This window comes from Thermobia domestica, chromosome 14 (genome assembly GCF_964235325.1).
Source record: "Thermobia domestica chromosome 14, izTheDome1.hap1.1, whole genome shotgun sequence".
NCBI classification, from domain to species: Eukaryota; Metazoa; Arthropoda; class Insecta; order Zygentoma; family Lepismatidae; genus Thermobia; species Thermobia domestica.
This window is the reverse complement of record NC_137467.1, coordinates 173,009,132-173,029,800: the sequence shown is the minus strand read 5'-3', so window position 1 is coordinate 173,029,800 and position 20,669 is coordinate 173,009,132. Positions and strand designations below refer to the sequence as shown.

Genomic DNA, 20,669 nt, shown 5'->3' with positions numbered 1-20,669 from the left:
AACAAAAATTACCTTCGCTATTAACTGTAATTGTTTTTGAGGAAGAATGAAATAATGAAATCTATATTCTCTGTTTTTTTTAAATCTGACATGACGCGATTTTCAATAACCGTAATCCTTTCTTTCAAACTATCTTTATCCAAAGAAACATTGGGTAAATTATCAGAGAATAAATTGGGTAGTTTTTCGATACTGTTTCTTCCTTTGTTGAAACTACTTAATTTTATTCTTCAAAAATATGCTCCTAATAATGAAACTCTCAACAAAGGAAGAAATAAAGTATCAGAAAAATATACGGAACGTTCTGATTATTTATTCAACTTGTCTTTGGACAGTCTGAATATTCGTCTATTGGATTTCATTGAATTATTTTGAATACTGTAATATTCTGTAGGTAGAGTGAAAATGACGTACAGCCATGTCCAAAATGACTGTCGCATATCTATAACTGTCTTCTTGTAAGAATATAATTTGATTATCATTTTGTGAGGTACTTTTAACACTGGTACTATGTGTATAATCGGGAAATGAATATCTGTGGTAAATTTTATAGGAAAAGAATTATATATACGAAAATTGGAATGAGAAAAACAAAATGTTGCTAAATGAACAAGAAAGTTTTATTTTCGTTTTACTGTTCTTATTTACTGCTCTTTTGACATGAAATTTGCCACATACGTGTCTTTGCCGATTATGCACATGTTAACATTATAAGAAATATCGGACGAATTCGTTATCAAATTATATTCCTACAATAATATATTTATAGACATGCGACAATAATTTTGGACATGAGTATACATGGGAATCTTTTAACCCTTCACCCTTTTTATTATAAAAATGTCTTAAGTAATTTTTGTACAAAGTTTCTATAAGTCTTTCTCGAAGTCTTTAAATACTCTAAGTAAATGTAAGTTATAAATAATCCCTTTGCCACCCATACGATGTTTCCTGAGGTAGAAAGGAAGTCTGTCTAAGCCCACAGTGGCCTCAGATAGGATGGGTTATATTCCGTAGCTCATGGTGGCCTCGGGAATAGGCATTGAAGGATAAGTCTCCATAGCCTATGGCAACCTCGGGAGAAGGTGTTGTAGGTGAATGATCAGCACTGGCACTGATGATTTCTTGGTCCCATCGTTCACTTTTATAACCGTCCCTTTGAAGGGAGAACCTGTGGAAGGGTTGATGGATTACTTCTTGGTTCTCTGTGTCCTCTTTTCGTTTCTTCCTAAAAGTGTAGTTTCCTTCTGTCGTGTGCCACGGTTTGTTTATAAGTCGTAAAAACACGTGTTTATAGTGACAACATATGGGTACATGTGGGTGCACGAATCCTTGCAATATTGTCGCTCAGTACAAAATATATTCGAAATATAGGAGGCACAAGCTGTCATCTATTAGTGAGAAAAGGATTTACACTTACTTTAAGAAAATAACAGCAATATTACATTAGGATGTCTACTACATGTTTGTTTTTAAATTCCATGTTTTTTAGGTCTATTTATATCATTTTCCAGGTTTTATACCTTTTTAAAACGAAAAAAAGTAGTTATTGTTAATAAGTCCTACTAGAAAGCCAGTTGAGAAAAATGTACGGTAACCAACAAGGCGAAGCAGTGCTCTCACTATTGACTGTGATGTGATTCATATCTATCGGTAGTTGTAACTTTTTTTTTTTTTCATTTTTTATATGAGAAAGTTCTAAAATTTTAATTTAAATTCCAAGCATATGTTTATTCATATGAGTACATGTTATTGCATATTCTTCTTGAATGAGAAATGGCAGTAGACGTAACGGAAGCAATGGACTGTCTGTATGCTACTTTAATAGGAATTTTTCTAACTTTATACATTGAGATAAAAGAAATCCCAGTAATGGAGGTAAAAGTAGGTCACTAACGCCAGTACTTAAGTTTGATGTTTCAGGTGGCTTTGTTTTTACATAAATAATTAACGCATGAATCATAAGAATTGTACAACTGATTACTCTTGAATATTCCAACCACCTAATGGAGTAAAACTTAAGGGGGCAGACTACTAAATATTTTTCAAAAGCTAACACTTTTCCTTTTGCCAGATTTTCGTAAACGAAAAAGAGATAATGAAATGTAACTTACCTCAATAATAGATAATTCTACACCCGAAAATACAAATCGGAAGAATTTTCAGTGTTGCCATCCATAGAAATTGCAGTGTGACCACAATTTCAATTACCCAAAAATCTAGGTTATGGTAGCGACTAGAAAAATGAACTCAACGGCGACTGATGACTTATCGTGCTGTCTGTGTTCCTTGTTAACTACTTTTTAAATAATATTTGTATTTATTTTGTAATAAAGAGTACAAAATAAATAATTCTTAATAAACAGTAAAATTAAAATACAAATATTATTTAAAAAGTAATTAACAAGGAACACAGACAGCATGATAAGTCATCAATTGCCGTTGAGTTCATTTTTCCAGTCGCTGCCATAACCTAGATTTTTGGGTAATTAAATTCTGGTCACACTGTTATTTCTATGGATGGCAACACTAAAAATTCTTCCGATTTGTATTTTCGGGTGTAGAATAACATTATCTATTACTGAGGTAAGTTACATTTCATTATCTCTTTTCACGTACGAAAAACTGGTAAAAGAAAAATTGTTACCTTTTGAAAAATATTTAGTAGTCTGCCCCCCTTAAGAAGAAACGTTTGTTCCTAAGGCTGAAATGGTAGAACGATGATCTCAAAAAACCTTCAACCAGTTCTGGTGTGCACAGTCTTGCAAGTCCCATTAATAGTACGTAATGAACATGTTTTCAAGTTGTGAACCATCACCACACTCACTACTGAGAAAGGTCTTCAAGTTGTTGAGAAATTTAAAATTAACATTGGCGCCATCAAGAGTAATTTGTAGCAAGTTATAATCACGACCTTTTTCGCTGAAAGTGTTTAAAAATGCATACAGCAAATCTTCGGCAGCAGAATGGCCAAGGAATATTGACGTTAAATCTCACGTTTTATTTAAGTGTCTCAGAAATGAAATACTATGTCCATCTGAGAGATCCTGTTCAGGCTTTCGTCAAGAAACACTGCGGAATAGTCCCTCTTGCGTACATCATGAAGTAATGTCTGCTGGAAATACGGATCACAATTCAAAAGTGGTAACATAATCTGCAGAAAGCAATTTCACAATTAGGAAATATTAAATGAAACGTTTCGATAGCACTACCTTGGCTTCTGGCAGACGAACGAGTTGTAACATTATTTGAGGTTCAAATTATTTCAGCTTTCATCACTTGATCTTTAATTATGTACTTGTTTAACACACCACTAGTTTCGTTAGGCTAGTAACACTGTCATTCTGTTCCATAACAAGAGGTTCAAATGATAATGTGCCAGCCACCTGTTTCGTAGTAGAAGAGTATTTGGTACTAGCACTACAAGAAAATTGTGAAATAATGGAACTTAAACACTGTACATTAACAGTTATTTTGTGCTTTTTCTTTTCTCATGAGACTTCAACGAGATAACTGCAATATTTGAAACGTCAAATTCATTTTTACATAGTCTGCATCCTACCTTAAATGGACCTTTAACCTTATATTTTCCAAACATTTACAGCTACAAGGAGCAAAACTTGCTTGCTACAGATATTATTTTTTTAATAACCTTTCGAGGTACTTTTTTTTATTTTTTTATTTTTTATTTTATTTATTTATTTATTTTTTTTTTATTCCTGCAAGTTCTCCGACGACACAGAATTGTGAAATAACAAGTGTACAGTTTTCTCCTCTCTATATAAGAATGAGAGTGATAAATCAGTAGCCAATCACAACTTTAAGTAGTGAAAGTGTACGAATATTTTGATTCATCTTCGTTTAGAGGTAAGATGAAACAGTTGACAGGTACGAATTTACCAGTAATGTTCCATACGTTGTGTAAGTATGTGTTCCCAAACATTAAAGCCTATCCTCTGAATCCTAACTAAATTTATAGTGAAATTTCCCTTGAAAGTTTCAACTGAAAATAATAATAATAATAATAAACTGTAACATACGTTAAATTATACCACATTACAGTTACGATTAACCACAACTAACTTTTTTTTATCTGCACCGGGACTCATACTATGCATGGTGGCTCAGTTGTACAGCGCTCACCCCTAGTGCAAGTGGTCCCTAGTGCGATCTCAGATCATGTGACTTTGTGATGCGCATCTTGTCCGAGGGTTCTCCCGTTTCCTTCTATATTTTCATTCCACCAATTAATTTAATCACCAATCATTTTCACTAATCCTGTCTCCTTTAACCTACAGGTCATAATTGTGGGACGTAAAACTGAAAGCCTTCAGTTTCATCTTTTGATTAACAGACAATGACTGTTCATCATTGCTTGTTTTTTCATACGTATATAAACTAGTAAATACAGACTATTCAAAATGATCTTCCTGATTATAATCTTTAATAACTCACGTTTATTACTACGCACATACATGAAAGTAATATCAAATGAAGGAGAAACTCAGAAAGTTTTAGTATCTGGCAAATCTGATGTATTAGTTGCGCAGCTCGTCGCTAGGATGACAGTGACACAAGATGGCAAAGCTATTTGTGTGCTAAATTTTCATAGTAGCCAATCTCAAGGATTGCAACAATGTCAACCAGCGTGGATAAAATTTCAGTCGTGTACGGATCCTCCACACAGTAGGCTGATGATATCTGCAATTCTCTGCGTGCTTTCACCGTGGATTTCTATGGACATTTAGTGAAACTAGCCAGAACATGCTCCACTATTTCCGTACTTGCCAATCGGAGGCCGGGCAAATTCTTCTTCCAGATGCATCCTCTTGCTTTAAAATCACTAGGGAGTTCTTCTCCAAACTTAGTTCTACAGCGTGTCTACTAAAATTCCAAAATGAAATTTCGTGACTTTTTCGTGACCTTTTCTTTACCAAATCATAAAATTTCCTAACATTTTCAGAAGCAAATTTGGGTGCGAATTAGGTCGAATTTTCATCCATGCGATACAAACGTACTTTGCTTGCGATTTGATAGCGTCTAAAGCCGACCATAGACATTTTTGGTGGTGAATTTTGATGTTTTATAAAACAAAATTTTCCAATCTGTACTTACATTTGCACAGTTAAAAAAAAAAAAAAAAAAAATCGTGACCCAAAAGCTAAATTTCGTGGCTTTCATGACCGTTTTCTGATTTCGTGACTTTTTCGTAACATTCGTGACTTTCGTGACTGATAGACACCCTGTTCTAAAACTTCTTTCGACAATAATAACCAACTAGTTACTATAAAAATTAAGCACATAAAAAGCCTTCCTGTCTTCATTTGCCACCATCTTGTGTTACTACTGTTGTCCTAGCGGCAATCTGCGCAATTAATACGTCAGCTTTGCCAGATACTAAAATTTTTTGAGTTTCTCTTTCATTTGATATCACTTTCATGAATGTACGTGTTTAGAAACGTGAGTTATTAAAATTTGTAATCGGGAAGATCACTTTAATAGTCCTGTATTTGTGATATAGTATTTGAGCAAATCAGTTATGTAAGAGTTTTCTTGTAAGTGTCAGGGATGATATAATTATTCTCTGTAAACTTAATATGGACAAATGGATATGAGATCTTAGCTCGAATTTCTTCAACATATATTGTATCAGGAAAAGAGAACAGGAGCTCTTGAAATATCTCACAGTGTACAAAACAGGAATAATACACTAGCAGATTGTCCGTTCTTCGCACGAAGAGAATACGTTTCATTTTGGACATAAAAAGACTGAATTTTGATTTAAACGGCATCGGAAGTGTCACTGTCGTCTCAGCGACCCCGAAAACTATGGACTCGACACTAATAATGGGCATTTTCGATCATGTTTATATACCTCCCCCTCCCCTAAATTGCACTGTCAAAGTGAAATGATAAAAACCTTCCCAGGCCCAAATCTTATCTATGTTGAAAATTTGATCGAGATCGGTCGGGTGGTTCAACAGTTATTAAATAACAAACATAGTCACTTTCATATATATGCACCCGACATTTTACTAGGTATTCGTAAGAAACGTAAAAATATGTCGTTTATAAATTTTATAATTGTCTTTTCTAACAATTAAAGTGCATACATTTTTATTTACTTATTTTATGAAAGCCACTGGTTTTGAGGATGTTAATAATACATACAGAGTAATTTATTTAAAAACAAATGGATTTAAAATGTCTATAGAATTTTTACCACTTACCTCTTGCAGAGTGACGTACTCATCGGTAGAAAATTTGGGTACAGTTTCGTTTTTGCTTAGAGCCTGCCAATGCATAACATTTGTATAGCCTGGATCCAACAGACTCTTTCCCGAGCACGAGAAAGACTCATTCCCAAAATGAATGACTACAGTTGTACTCAAATATTTACAGTCTTGAGACACCTGAAACAATTTCAAGTATTAACGTCACTACAAGCGCCAGCAGCAAACAATTAAGGGTTTTCACTATAGCGACATTAAACTACCTCTAATTTTAGAGTTTTTTCTCTAATATCTTCAAAACAAATAAAAATATTCGTAAACAGAAACGTAGTAAACTAGACAATATGATTTTGCATGTGATACCGGTATCACAACTCATTTATCTGCTTTCGATTTGCAACTGTAGGGAAGATTTAGCATTTTTTACGGGTTCTTTAAATAGCGGCATCCTAAAAGGAGATAGGTAAATTGTCGTGAAAGATATCACATGCAAAACCGTATTGTCTAGTTCACTACGTTTCTGCTTTTTTGAATATTTCTATTTGTTTTGAAGATATTACAGAACTCTAAAATTAGTGGTAGTTTAATTTCACTATAGTGAAGACCCTTAATACAGAAGTTAGTTTTAGACAAAATGTCTTTTACACACTTTTACAAGAGGAACCAGAATGGGAAATAGCGGAAACTTCATTCCTAACGGGGAAGTGCATAGTTTGTATCGTTTACCAACCATTGTTAGGGTCACCAAATCTAGGAGGCTCAGGTGGGCAGGTCACGTAGCTACCATAGAAGAAAGTAGGAATGCTTTCAAAGTTTTCACTGGAAATCCAATCGGAAGACGGCCATTAGGAAGACCTAGGCCAGATGGGACGACAATATTAAGATGGATCTCGCAGAAATAGAAAAATACCCTGCGCGAATAACTCGCAACCTGAATAATCCACATTCTGACAGTCTATTGTATAATCAATCATTCAAAAAATTTGCACGCACACTATTCTATCAAAAATCTTGATTACATAAAATTCGTAGAATGAAGTGCTGTTACAAAACTTACCGTAGCAATGAAATGTCGAGTGATATAATCGTATAGCCTCCAAGCATCTCCTTCCAGATCATTCTTATTAGCCAGCTTCATAGGAGTGATGGGTGGATGGTCGCCTGCGTCGTGTCCTTTCCTCGGTCGGTTAATGCCACGAGATACGATCTCTCTCACCTCAGCTCCCCATTCACTGCTATGCTGCTGCAGTTTCAATGCTCCCCTGAAAGCATTACACTTCGTCACACACACAGACAATACATACACAAGGTTTGTCAAAAATGTTTAGCAACACCTTTGTAACATTCGATAATTTGAAGAGCGTAATATAGAAATACGTGATTACTTGGTCATATAACTCATGGCTAAGGGCACGAGTTTTTTGCACTAAGAATTTGAAAATTTCGCGTTTAGTTTTTCATATTTCGCGTTTTGTCGCATTTTCCAAATAAAGTTTCGCATTTTGTAGCTCTTGTGGAAAAGAATTCCCTGACATTTTTACAATTGTTCCTTTTATTCATAGATCACTACAAAAATAAACCATTAATTACCTAAAAACAAAATATACTGAATATTTCACTTGAGAATGTCAATTTCACTTATAGAAAATTATTATTATTATTATTATTATTTAAATCAAACTGAGGAAAATCAGTAACTAAACTTACTATGAGTAGGAAAGTTTTGCCGTCTTCTGAAAACACATAGACACAAGTTACATTTTAGCATTAAACATAAGTATGTTACATGTTTCCATATTTTCCTCCTTCACTGTTGTACATTTGTCATTTATCATCAGTTCGCACTTGGAGAAAAATCTCTCTCACAATTGGCATTGCTTGTTGGAAGCCACACATATGTAAGTGCATTTACAACAAACTTTAAACAATTATCACTTCGGAACTGCCCATCTCTACTGTTCCATCGGCGGAAAACTGGCGTTTTTAAAGTAATGAAAACGTATTTTTAAAATTTCTCGTTATATCGCGTGTTAGAAATTTCGCGCAAAACTGCCAATTTCGCGTTTTATCGCGCAACCGAAATCAATGAAAATACACATAGAATATCATAAAACGTCAAGAAATTGAAAATTACTTAATTCTGACGCATTTCGATTTATCGCGCATTGCGAAAAACTCGTACCCCTACTCATGGCTTTCACTAATATCCTGAATATTTCATATACTATATTTGCCATCGTATAGGATGCACATCATTTTCTATATTCAATTTTGAGAAAAAAAATTACTACGTATTATAAAGATTTTTTTAAAATACCTTTTAGCCTTTAGTTATCCAGCCTGGCATTCTGCTATATTAGACCGGATAGTCGAGAGTTGGTATTTGCTGATGAAATCTCAGGGGTATTTATGAGATTTGAAAACATGAGAAATTAACATTAACTTTTAAACGCCAAAGGACGCAACTGTTGCGTCAAGGCTTTAAACATCAATAGCTCAGCTTCTAATTAAACTAGGAAGATAAATTTTAATATCAATGTGTTCCTGGAGGAGGAAGCTTGCCGCCGATATGCATTTTATGTATGTAGGGTACCATGGCGTTGAGGGAAAGGGTAAAGTTTTTTTCATCAGGTTTTGTTGGGAACCTATTTTCCCCTTGGAGGTACAGTCATAAAAATTGGTATGTCACGCAAGGAAGTAGTTCACTACACGCCAATACCCTGCAAAAGTACTTGTTGGTTATATAGGGGGAGTAGGTGACGGACAAAGTTTTTTGAGTCTCAGTTTCTTGACATTAATTACATTTATTTGCTGGACGGTTTCATATAAGGCAAGATATCTTTTCACTGAATTGGTCTAGAAGCATAATTCTTTTTTCTGTATTTTCTACGGGCAATAATGAAAAAATAGTGTGCATATAACGTGGTACTATGGTGAGGAGGGCGGGGCAAATGTCAAATTCAATGAATTGTTTGTGAAGGTCCGCAACAGCCCTTCGAAAATGATATACAGAGCGTTTTTATAGGAATTTTGTTCTGAATTTTTATCTCGCTTTGTACTGCAGCAATGGCTACCATTTTCTATATTAATGTCACAAGAGTATTGCCTACACATTGGCTTCATTTTGTCAGCGTAGAGTGACTGTAAACGTTGCAAGAGCTCCCCAAGTTCTATTTTTTCGTATTTTTAAGGATTTTTGTTTCTTCTTCTACGAATTGCGGAATTTGCACAGGTGTTACCTCATTGGAATCAGGGTCCACAAGCTTTCCAACGAGGTATCAATCATTACCCTGTAATAATTAGGAGAAGTCACCAGGGCCCCTAACGTGCGAATCTACGATTTCGTTCAAATTTCTGCCCTTCTATAAAGGTTAATAAATCAGAAACGAAACTGAAAGGCATAGTCGAAATCCAACCACGCAGTGTTAGCTCTGCTAAACTTTATTAGTGAACTACACTCCTACAACGGGTTATGGCCGGTCAAATGACGCACTTCAACTGAGTGCTCAGCGCTTCGATACCTAATGTATGTTTCTGGCTTTCTAGACCAAAGTCCGCTATCTTTTAATTCAGGCAGATAATTTCCTAAAGGCGTTGTGAAAACTCAAAATTTTGGAACCGTAACTGAGAATCAAATCAAGAAAAAGAAAAAGCGAATCAAAGGTACGCGAGTAATAGTACTAAAATATTATCTACAAGCTGTATACAGACTTTCGAAATATTTTAAAAATTTTATTCATATTTCCTTGCATGTACTACGGCATCATAAAAGATTGTTTGGTACGGTACTCGCTTGTCAACTGTATAACACAGGAAAAACATTTGCACAATAAAACATTGATGTTTCTTAATATTTATTGTAACATTTAAGTAAAATATTTCGTTTACGCATTTCATTTATATAATTTAGTTCTATATTATCTCAAGAGCATTCTGTAATATTACCAGGCAAAATGTACGAACTCAGTGTAAGTTCGTTAGTTTCCAGATACTTTTTCAAGGAAATGTTCTCTTCATGTGTGGGAAATAACAACGGTTATGTGAATATCACGGTGGATTGAATTAAATCAGTCTGTTTTAAATCACGATTTAAATCACTTGATTTTTTAAATAAAAATCGTTGATTTAAATCAAATTCCGCAATAAATTAATTTAAAGTGAAAATAAGTAAAGTCCAGTTTATGTTCTGTTATTTCGATTATGGAAGATAATAATTATAATATAATGAGTTTACTAATAAAACTCCAACTGTCCAAAGCAGTATATTTATATTTTAAGACTAGTTGAATATACCCATGCTTCGCACGGGGGCTGTATTTGGAAGTCAATGCCTGCGGGAGTATCACCATTGATCTCAGCGACCACGAAAACTATGGATTTGATACTAATATCGGTCATTTTGGGCTATTTTTACATGTCTCGGTATACCCCCCCTGACTCCCGGCCCGCATGCAATTGTAACTAAATTTACAAGTCATCGCTAATGGAAGTGTCACCATCAGGGTTGGCAAGGTAATTTATTTGTTACGTATTTTACATAAATTACGCGTAATTTACTAGTAATATACGTCATGTAGAAAAACAGATTTTTACGCAGACGTAGAAAACTATATTTCTTTCATTAAAACTAAGATCATTTTGAATAGTCGGTTATATTGTAAGCTTAGTTTTCTTATTTAAGTATTAAAACATTATTATCTTCTAAACATTATATTTAAAAGTAATGATTTCATGCCAAATCATAGTAATAAAAGATAATTTTGGATAGCCCCTCGCCGGCCCACTACTACTTTCCACCTATAAGCGCACACACAAGCACAAGAAACTTTGTGCTAATAGGTGGAATCACTTTTTCTTCTCTAATAGAAGTATACTTTGAAACTTCTATTAGAAAAGAAAAAGAGATTGACTGTTGGGCTCATTTTACCTTCATATTACACACTAACACACACATAACTGATACGAAAAATACTGAACAGAATATTGAAATAATGAAATTATAGAGTTGAGTTGAGTTGATTTTGAGTTTAACGTCCCGTTCAGCAGCGAGGCTATATGAGACGTGGACCTACTGATTAACGTGGAATCGGAACCACATGAGCTCCCGCCGGGAATCGAACCCGGGTCTCCCACGCCAAAGGCGCGTACGCTAACCGCTTAGCCACGGAGGAGCACAATGTAATTATAGAATAAACTTATTTGTTTTTCTTCCACGTCCCAACGATACTATATATACCACTTCACTTAGCACTAGGACATAATGAATTTTCGATGTAAAAGTTATTAGATTCTCATTTTAAACACACACAACTGAAAAAATATAAAAACACCCAACAGAACATTATACTAAATTTTTCGGAATGAACTCATTTATTTTGCTCCTTTCTTCCAAGTCTAACAACAACACTAAATATATTACTTCCCTTAGCACTTGACTATCATTCGAACTTTTAATGTAGAAATTTTTATGCTCATAATAAGTAGACAAAACTGAAGGAAATACTCAACAGAATATTGAATTACTTGTTTCTTCGTTGTTTTTGGAAAGAAACAATTTGTCTTTCTTCCTAGTTCGAATACTGAATATATTTTACTTGGTTCCAATAACAATGAGTACGTCATTTCATTTAAAACTTAGCCATTTCCATTATAGTTTAGTACAATTCGAACACAATACTCTTAATCACACTAATATTCATAACTTGAGTGGTCTTGTAATTTGAGAGTGTAGTATATTTGAAGTAGTTTCTTCGAACGTTCGAAGCTGAGCCGGTTCCTTAACAAAGGACCAATTTGAGAAAAGTCTTTCAATTTGCGCTGAAGATGCTAGGATGTTCAGTAACTTCATAGCAAATTCCGACAACTTATGTTGCCGAGTAGCGAAATACCAGAATGTGCGTGGTGTTGTAATTCTCTTCTTCATAAGTTCTTCAAATTTTCCACATTTTCCCCGATATTGCTGGTAGCTAGTTATTCCTGTAGGGCCGAGGTTTTCCAACAGAAACTCCTCTACTTGTTCGTGATGCTTTTCTCAGACATTGCAGAAAGTCGTCACAAATGGAGACCACGAAGGCTTACCATTGTTGTTGTATCGCACAATAGTTTCTTCCACGGCTTATCTGACATAAAACTTTTCTCGATTACAGAGATTTAAAACATGAAACATGATGAAATGGGTTTTGAACAGTCACGCGTGCAAACCGTATTATACAATGCTACTTTACAAAGCCGATACAAAATTCCCAGTTTATGCTTACGGATTAAGTTCTGCAAAATCCAGCTACATTCCATACAATTTTAGGAAGATTTTTTAAAAGCTCAGCGCGTAGAACGTTTTCTTTTAATTTGTAGACCTGTTTCTAATTTTTTACGTACTTTACGTATTTTACGTAAATTACGCGTCACGTAGAAAACCTTTTTTTGCGCGTAATTACCCAACCCTGGTGACCATAGACAGGATTTGACATTAATATCGGTCATTTTGGATTATTTTTATATGTCTCGGTATCTCACCCCCCCACCACCATCGACCCACCCCCCGGTGACCCACAGCTCGGAGCCGAATAGCGTGAATTTGGAAGTTAATGCGATCGGAGTTTCACCACTGATTTCAGCGACCGCGAAAACTGAATTCGACACTAATATCGGTCATTTTCTACTACTTTTACATGTCCCGGTAAACGCCCCCCTAAGACCCCCTGGTTCGAATTTTGACAAAAACGTTTAACTCTGGTCTGGAGCCTGGACCAAGGTATTTGTGACTAAAATTTGGTAACTCTCGGTCAATCTGTCCGGTTCCCAAGCCGGTTCCGGTAAACGCCCCCATTGAGACTCTCTGGTTCGAAATTTGAAAAAAAAAAAGGGCTTCGTCTTGATCTGGGGCCTGGGCCAAGGTACCCGTGACCAAAATTTAGTAACTCTCGGTCCACTCGTCTGGTCCAAAGGCCGCACACAGACAGACAGACAGAGAAACAAACAAATAAGCTCTCTATTCTGTTTATATTAGATTATATATATATATATATATATATATATATATATATATATATATATATATATATATATATACTGCTTTGGTCAGTTGGAATCTTATTAGTAATCTTGAATTTTCCAAAGCTACAATGAATAATTTACAAATATATTGAGATTCAAATGTATGTACAGCCAATATGAAAACGACTGTCATGCAGAGGATGATCACGGAAAATCCCGTTTTCAACGGGTAACGGAGGAATCTTGCTTTCTTCTCTTCGTAACATAAGGCTTTTAAATCATAAACTACTCCTCCGAAAAAATCACCATGGGCATTTAAAACGAAAATTCTTTTGTGAGCGCATTTCTTTATTCCCAGATAAAGTAGCATATTTAGAGGGGTTCGATTCCCCCTCCGAAACTTTTTTTTTTTTTTTTTTTTTTTTTAAGATTTTATAACAGGCGAAATTTATGTATTTTATATGTATTTCATGCCGCAAGCTAGTTCCGAATTTTTTAAAAATATGTCCCTGCCAAGTATCAGCAACTTTTGTGGAGAAAAGTGTCATGTTGATAAAAGTTGATGTACTTTTTCCTCATTGCTTAAGAAACATTGTTTGGGATTGAAATAGGTTAACGATTGAGGATTAATTTAAAACTCAACCCCAATACTTTCACTTAAATGGCATAATTAAGATTTAACACAAATTCCTAATGTTTTTTTCTTCAATTCGCGACTTGTATTGAAAGGGACGATCAGTTTTCATGCAATGTCGGTGAAAACTATTTTCTGATTATTTATGTTTTAATAACCCTTCTGCGATGGTTCAACAGGAAGACAGATCCAACAATGCAACTATTGTAGCGATGATTAACTGGTTCTGAAGAAGATGCCAGTGCACGTTGAAATTATAAACAAACAGTCCTCTGTTTTTGGATACACAACGGAAGATTATTTTAATTATTGTTATGTACATAGAGACCAAGGCATTTTCATCAAGAGAGTTATTACTAGAAAACTAACTGACAACCGAGCATTTCTAAATGTTTAAACACGAAATGTTTAAGAATTGGACCTGAAAATTTCAGAGCTAGGAGAAATTTCGACTCCCAACGTAGGAGATATTAACACAGCCTGACTAACCAACTATAAACGATCATTTACAAATTTTCAATAACGTTTACGTTTAGGAAGATATCTGCAAGCCACACCATTGCTCCACATGTGATGATAGGAAAGCACTGCATGGTTTATCGTGTAAAAACAGTACTGGCAGTCTTTCATGACATGCCAGTGGGAATTATATTTCCGAGAGCTCTCATTTCAGCAGGCGTTCCATCAGTGAGAGAACCAAATGTGGATGCAGCCGCAATGGCGAAAAAAGGCCTGACGGAATGACGATAGTCCCATGGAAAAAAGGGAAGGCGTTTCTTTGAGACTTCACCGTGCAGATACCTATGCTCCATCAAATGCACCAGTGGAAGACCCGGGTTCGATTCCCGGCGGGAGCTCATGTGGCTCGGATTCCACGTTAATCAGTAGGTCCACGTCTCATATAGCCTCGCTGCTGAACTCAAACTCAATCAATCAAACATATGTACCAGACATGCCGACTCGAGCAGGACTCGTAGCAGCTCGAAAAGAGGTCGAAAAAAGGAACAAATATATCAATCTATTGGACAAATATTTGTTTGTTACTATAGTAAAGTGGTTCATGGGGCTAAGAGGAGTTTAATTTTATCAATGAAGTTGGAAAACGTATATCGCTAAAATCGGAAGATACCCGAACTAGAATATTTCTCATACAGCGCATTAGTATAGCTTCAACAAGGAAATACATCAGCTATTTTGGGAACTTTACCAATCAGAAAAGAATTAGAGGAGATCTTCTGTTTGTAAGCGATTTATGAACTATTCGGGATCGTCAATTCACCATGATAACTTGCAAATGAAAAATATCTGTTCAAACATGAAAAAAGGTGGAGACCAAGAAAAGTAAAATTACGATGCAGCCACCAAATATGTTTTACTTCAATTACAATATACAGCCACGAATCGCTGTTGCATTAATAGAAAGAACACAACTATGAGAAGTATGTACTTACAATAAATCAAAATTCTCCGGGTAGTGCGTGGTTTCCGTTCGAGGGTAACTGATGTATCCTTGGGTATAGAGTTTCTCTGCTATCTGCATTGCATGATGAGGTCCCATTCCAAGGCCAGAGCTCGCTACTCGCATCAATTCCACTGTGTTCAATGCAAGCGGACGAGACTTCGCTTTCTCTTTAGTTGTCACGCTTATCACTCTAGAAAGAAACAGTTTATGAATTACTTACATGATCACACACAGAAGGAGAAAAGGACAATAAACAAATGTGCATTTATTATTTTATTATAAACAACATTCTTTTATTTTTTTCATTTTTCCTCCTCGCACTGTTCAATGCCATTGTTTACAACCACCACCACCAATACTAGTTTATGGTTCGAAGGACTCAAATAATGTCATGGTAGACGATGCAAGCGGTCCCGTGTTCGATTCCCGGTGGAGGCACTAGGTCGAAAAAGTTTAAACGCTTTTTCAGGTCAGTCACCTTAAATGAGGTTTTCCTCATTCACACCAGGCAAATGCCGGGGCGGTACCTGATTTATAGGTCCCAGGCCGCTTCCTTCCCTTTCCCCGGATAGTGTGCTCCCCAAGGGACGTCATCCCTCAAACGTGACGGCTAAATGGCCTTAGATGCCGAACGCCCAGAAATCTAAATCCTAAAATGTCACGTTGGAAGGATGATTTCTTTTAGTGTGCTCACACTTCATGGTAAAGTTTGCATGAGACCAAGTAAAGTTCAAGGACATAGAATTAACCCAATCTGCGGATCGATTTCAGGTTTTAAAGAACGCTATACAGAGTTGAAAATGTGTTTCTCTGAGATGTTATTAGAAATAAAAAATAAAATTCAATAAACATTTTATACAATAACCAGGAATAAAACAAGTTTTAGTTTGACGTCCCATGAATAATATGGATGGTATGTAAGTAATCATAAAACAACAGGAGGAAAGGGAAGACTTACTTTGCGCCAGCGTACTGATGGTAATTGAAAAGACAAATTCATGTCAGCTGCAAACTCTTCAAAGCTTTTGAGTTTTTAAATTCATTGTTTTCTTTTCAATTAGAAAGAATAGTGAATTATGTTATGAGAAAATTTGTTCCAGCTTTTTTTAACCAACAAGAAGAAAATAAACTTTAGGAAGTGTTAAGCCTATCAAGTTAGCAACGTACTTTCTTCAAGAAGCAAAGTTCAACACAAGTTAATGTTTTTATTTTATATATTTTATGCTGTTTCGAAAAAAAAGAAAGAAAGAAAAAAACATGAACCTTAGCTTATTTATTTACACATTCAACTGCCCTATTTATACATTCGTGGCGACGTAGACTTCGAAGGAAAGTACATAACTATGAATATACATTAGTGAGAGTCAAGAACATTTACGATGTGTTTACAAAAGTTTAACTTTACACCTAGATGATGAAATCACAATATTAACATGTAAATTGACGGAAGCTCTATAAATAATTTAAGATTTATTCGTTTCGAACAAGATATCAGTGGAAAGTTGGAATTATAGACTAACTAACACTGTGGTCCATGGAACCCCGCAGTTCAATGCCGCGTTCACAAAAGCTCTCAAATGACTTTTATCCTTAGCCAACTGGATCCAGTTTCTACTTTGTATTCCTATTTCTGCGAGATCCAGCTTAATATTATTCTCACATCTGCGCCTAGGTCTTCCTAATGGACGTTTTCCAATTGCATTCAGTTAAAATTTTGAAAGCGTTCCTACTTTCTTCCATTCTGGCTACATGACTTGCCCATCTGCGCTTCCTAGACTTGGTGACCCTAACAATGTATTGTAAACCGTATAAATTATTCAGTTTCTCGTTATAAAATTACCGTCATTCCCCATTTCTATTCCCCTTCGGTCTGAATATTCGCCTCAGGATTTTATTTTCAAATATTTTCAGTCTGCATTCTTCCCTCAGAATAAGCGACCATGTTTCGCAACCATACAACACAACAGGCATGATTACCGTTTTATATATATTTTAAGTTTTAAATTCCTCGATAGAATTCGCGAAGACAAAAAAAAAAAAAAAAAAAAAAAAAAAAAAAGATTAGATAAAAGACTGGAATTATAGACACTAAAATCAAATAAGTTAAGGAATGTGTCTTTATTATTATTATTTATTTTACAAGTTCATCACAGTTTCAGAAGCGACTATTTCATTTACTACTTCTTTCAGAAAGATTCTCAGGAAAGTAGGAACACACTCAGATGTTCCAATTTAGCAGCTAATAAAAGTCATTGACCAAAGATGTTAACGAACATCGAAACAGTTTGACAGAACTTTTAATTTACCCGAATTCACGGCAAAAATCGTGTTCTTTCTTATTTTGAGTGGTAAAAGTTGTATTAATAAATTCGTAAACTCATAATCACACAATAATTCTTTCTTAAAAGAACAAAGAGTCTTTCATAACACCTAAATATTTCATTGGTCGAAGTTTTCAACTACCTACGAAGAAAATTTCCTTTATCCATATTCGACTTTCGATTTGTAGTCCTTATGTAGAAAGCTTCGAATGTGTGTATATATATATATATATATATATATATATATATATATATATATATATATATATATATATATGTTGATTTTTAAGTTTCGGCTTCTGCAAAACTCTATAGTATACGGAAAATTTTTGTCTCTATCAGAAGGAAAACTCTTGTTTCTCCTTAATGTACTATTTGACATGTCTTTGTTGTGATTACGAACTAATCAAGACTTTTCTTTCACAATTATCATCCACACCTAGATCTGAAGCTATCTTGAACTCCTTCGTGGCTAGGCGGTTACCATGCGCGCCTTTGGCGCGGGAGACCCGGGTTCGATTCCCGGCGGGAGCTCATGTGGTTTGGATTCCACGTTAATCAGTAGTTCCACGTCTCATATAACCTCGCTGCTGAACGGGACGTAAAACTCAAAAATCAATCAATCTGAAGCTATCTTTCAGCCTCCTAAATCTTAGTATGATTAACATGACGGTTTCAGGTGCAATCTCTGATGCGAGATCGAATGTTATGCATTAAACAATAAGAAAGGTTCACATGGCCTCAGTACTGAAAATGGCTTCACTTGATTTTGAGTTTAGGGTCCCTTTCAGCAGCGAGGCTATATGAGACGCGGACCTACAGTTTAACGCGCGATCCGACCCACATAAGTTCCCGCTGGAAATCTAACATAGGTCTCTCAGGTGAAAGGCGCGTACGCTAACCGCTTAGCCACGAGGGAGCTCAGTACTGAAAATGGAACATTTAGTAATTACAAGTACAAAACTTACAAGTAGCAACATTACCCATAACAGACTTTTTCGTGTCCCTTAGCCTCGGTACATAATCGGGGAACGTTAAGCTTAAAAAAAGAAAACAAACGCAGTGCCATTTAGAACATTAACACTTCTAATCTTCGTAAAGTTGCTGCCAACCTGATGAAACATGTGAACCAGTGTTTGAATCAAAACAGAGGATACTCCCAGCATCCGATTAGTTATCGGTGGAAATGAAAAATTCTTTTTTCTGCTCTATAGTTTTCAAGCTACTCCAATTAAACAAACTGAAAATTAAAGACAGAACATCCATACGTATGAGTTAATTTACATGTTTTGGAAAAAAAAAAAAGATTTACACCTTCGGTTACATCTGGCAACACTGTGTGGTTCCTAGTGTACTTCAATCGTTGCTTCCTAATTTAAAAATATATGCATGAACAAGGCTTCATTTCGGTATAACCATTATTTGTGTATCACTTCAGATTCAAAAGCTCTACTATCCCATACTCCGGGTTGCGTTGTATATTGGACACCCTGTACTTTCTTCTAAACACAACTTACAATATCTTCCAAGTTTAAGATCATGAATCTTTTTTTTTTTTTTTTTTTAATTACCTGCCTTCTTTGCATTCTTTTACTTGTTGTAGAAACATGGTGGCAATGTCCTTATCAAAACATCTGACGCGATCCCAGTCTAAGGTCACCTCACGGCCTTCAGTTGTCTGAACCACCACCTATGGAAAAGAATAATATAAACATTTTATACCTCCACTTGGATGATTTTCTACCTGTCGAAAACAGAAATGCCTATTAATTATTCTAAATCCCGGGGCCGATGGCGTGATCTTGTGATCCAACTGTCTTGAAGACGAGATAGAATGGTGGAAAAGGGTCAATTGATCCGGGTTCAAGTGGCAGTTTTGGTTCCAAGCGGTTCGAAGCCATGTTAATAATGAGTCCCGTCCTTCATAACCTCGGATGTTGTATAAGGACGCAGAACAAAAAATCAAAACTATTTCCTCAATGAAACTCATAAAAACTAACTAACTAACCACTGGCATAACAGCCCTTATGGGCCTTAGCCGCTCCAATGCCATCTGTTAGTGACCGGCTGCGCTAAGTCCATATTAGCGTCGAATACGTGGTCAGCGTGCTGCGTCGCCCTGTTTCTAACAGGTGCACCGGGAGTTTTCTAGACCTAGTGGTCGTCACATCTTTTATTCACGTGGCTCCCCAGTTAGCCTCACGACGCTCGGTGGACACCGAAAAAACCGGACAGGAATCGATCCCAGAATCACTCTAACCAACTCATGGGATACTTAAAAGCTGAATATTTCGACCCAAACTCATTCCATAATTACGCCCATGCAAGTCGTCACAACGAAGTTGAACTCTGTTAGGTAGTTGACTAGATACTTAGTTACCTAATAAATAAATAAATAAATAAATAAAAAGGGGCATTACGCCCATGAATAACTATGGTCAGTCAGGTGACGCCTGTTCGATTCACTAAAATTGATCAGCTCATCGATTCTCAACACTATTATTCCTAATTTTCTTTCTACACAGTCCTTTATTTCTGATAGTTGCTAAATTCAGGGTGTCTACCAAGCAGGGTTGGCTGGTTTAAACCAAGGTGGTTTAAACCATGGTTTAAACCAAGGTTTAAACCAGCTGGTTTTTTCAAAAAAACCAACTGGTTTAAACCAAAAAACAAAAAAAATGTTCGTAAAAGTGTAAGTGTTTGTAAAATCTTGATAAACACACATATGTGGGTTATCACGTTTCACTCCCGTATATTATTCGTATTATATTCAGACCTAAATTCCCCATTCATTACTCAAAAAGATTATACTACAAAAGCAACTTTTTTTTTTACAAGTTTATAAATGTTTATTTTGATTTTTTTGTAGTTGTTATTATTGTTATGTAATTGCAATCGAAGAAAAATTCTAAATATTGTTTCGTTTCAATGTTTACTATTGATAAAATACATCGAAAATGCCGTACTTTGTGTGTGTGTGGGGGGGGTCATACAGACCCCACTAGAGGCATTTAGTGAAATAAGTA

The 20,669-nt window shown here is 35.6% G+C and overlaps 1 protein-coding gene across 1 annotated transcript in view; it reads right to left on the bottom strand.

Moving 5' to 3' along the window:
- Nucleotides 1–20,669, bottom strand: part of Top3beta (DNA topoisomerase 3-beta) — a 50,746-nt gene that overhangs the window by 14,452 nt on the left and 15,625 nt on the right. Inside the window, exons 6-9 of the mRNA XM_081739198.1 lie at nucleotides 19,215–19,333; nucleotides 15,312–15,512; nucleotides 7,291–7,495; nucleotides 6,231–6,413 (exon numbers count right to left, since the gene is read on the bottom strand). Coding sequence (XP_081595324.1) covers nucleotides 6,231–6,413; nucleotides 7,291–7,495; nucleotides 15,312–15,512; nucleotides 19,215–19,333 — 708 coding nt within the window. The remainder of the gene's footprint in view (nucleotides 1–6,230; nucleotides 6,414–7,290; nucleotides 7,496–15,311; nucleotides 15,513–19,214; nucleotides 19,334–20,669) is intronic.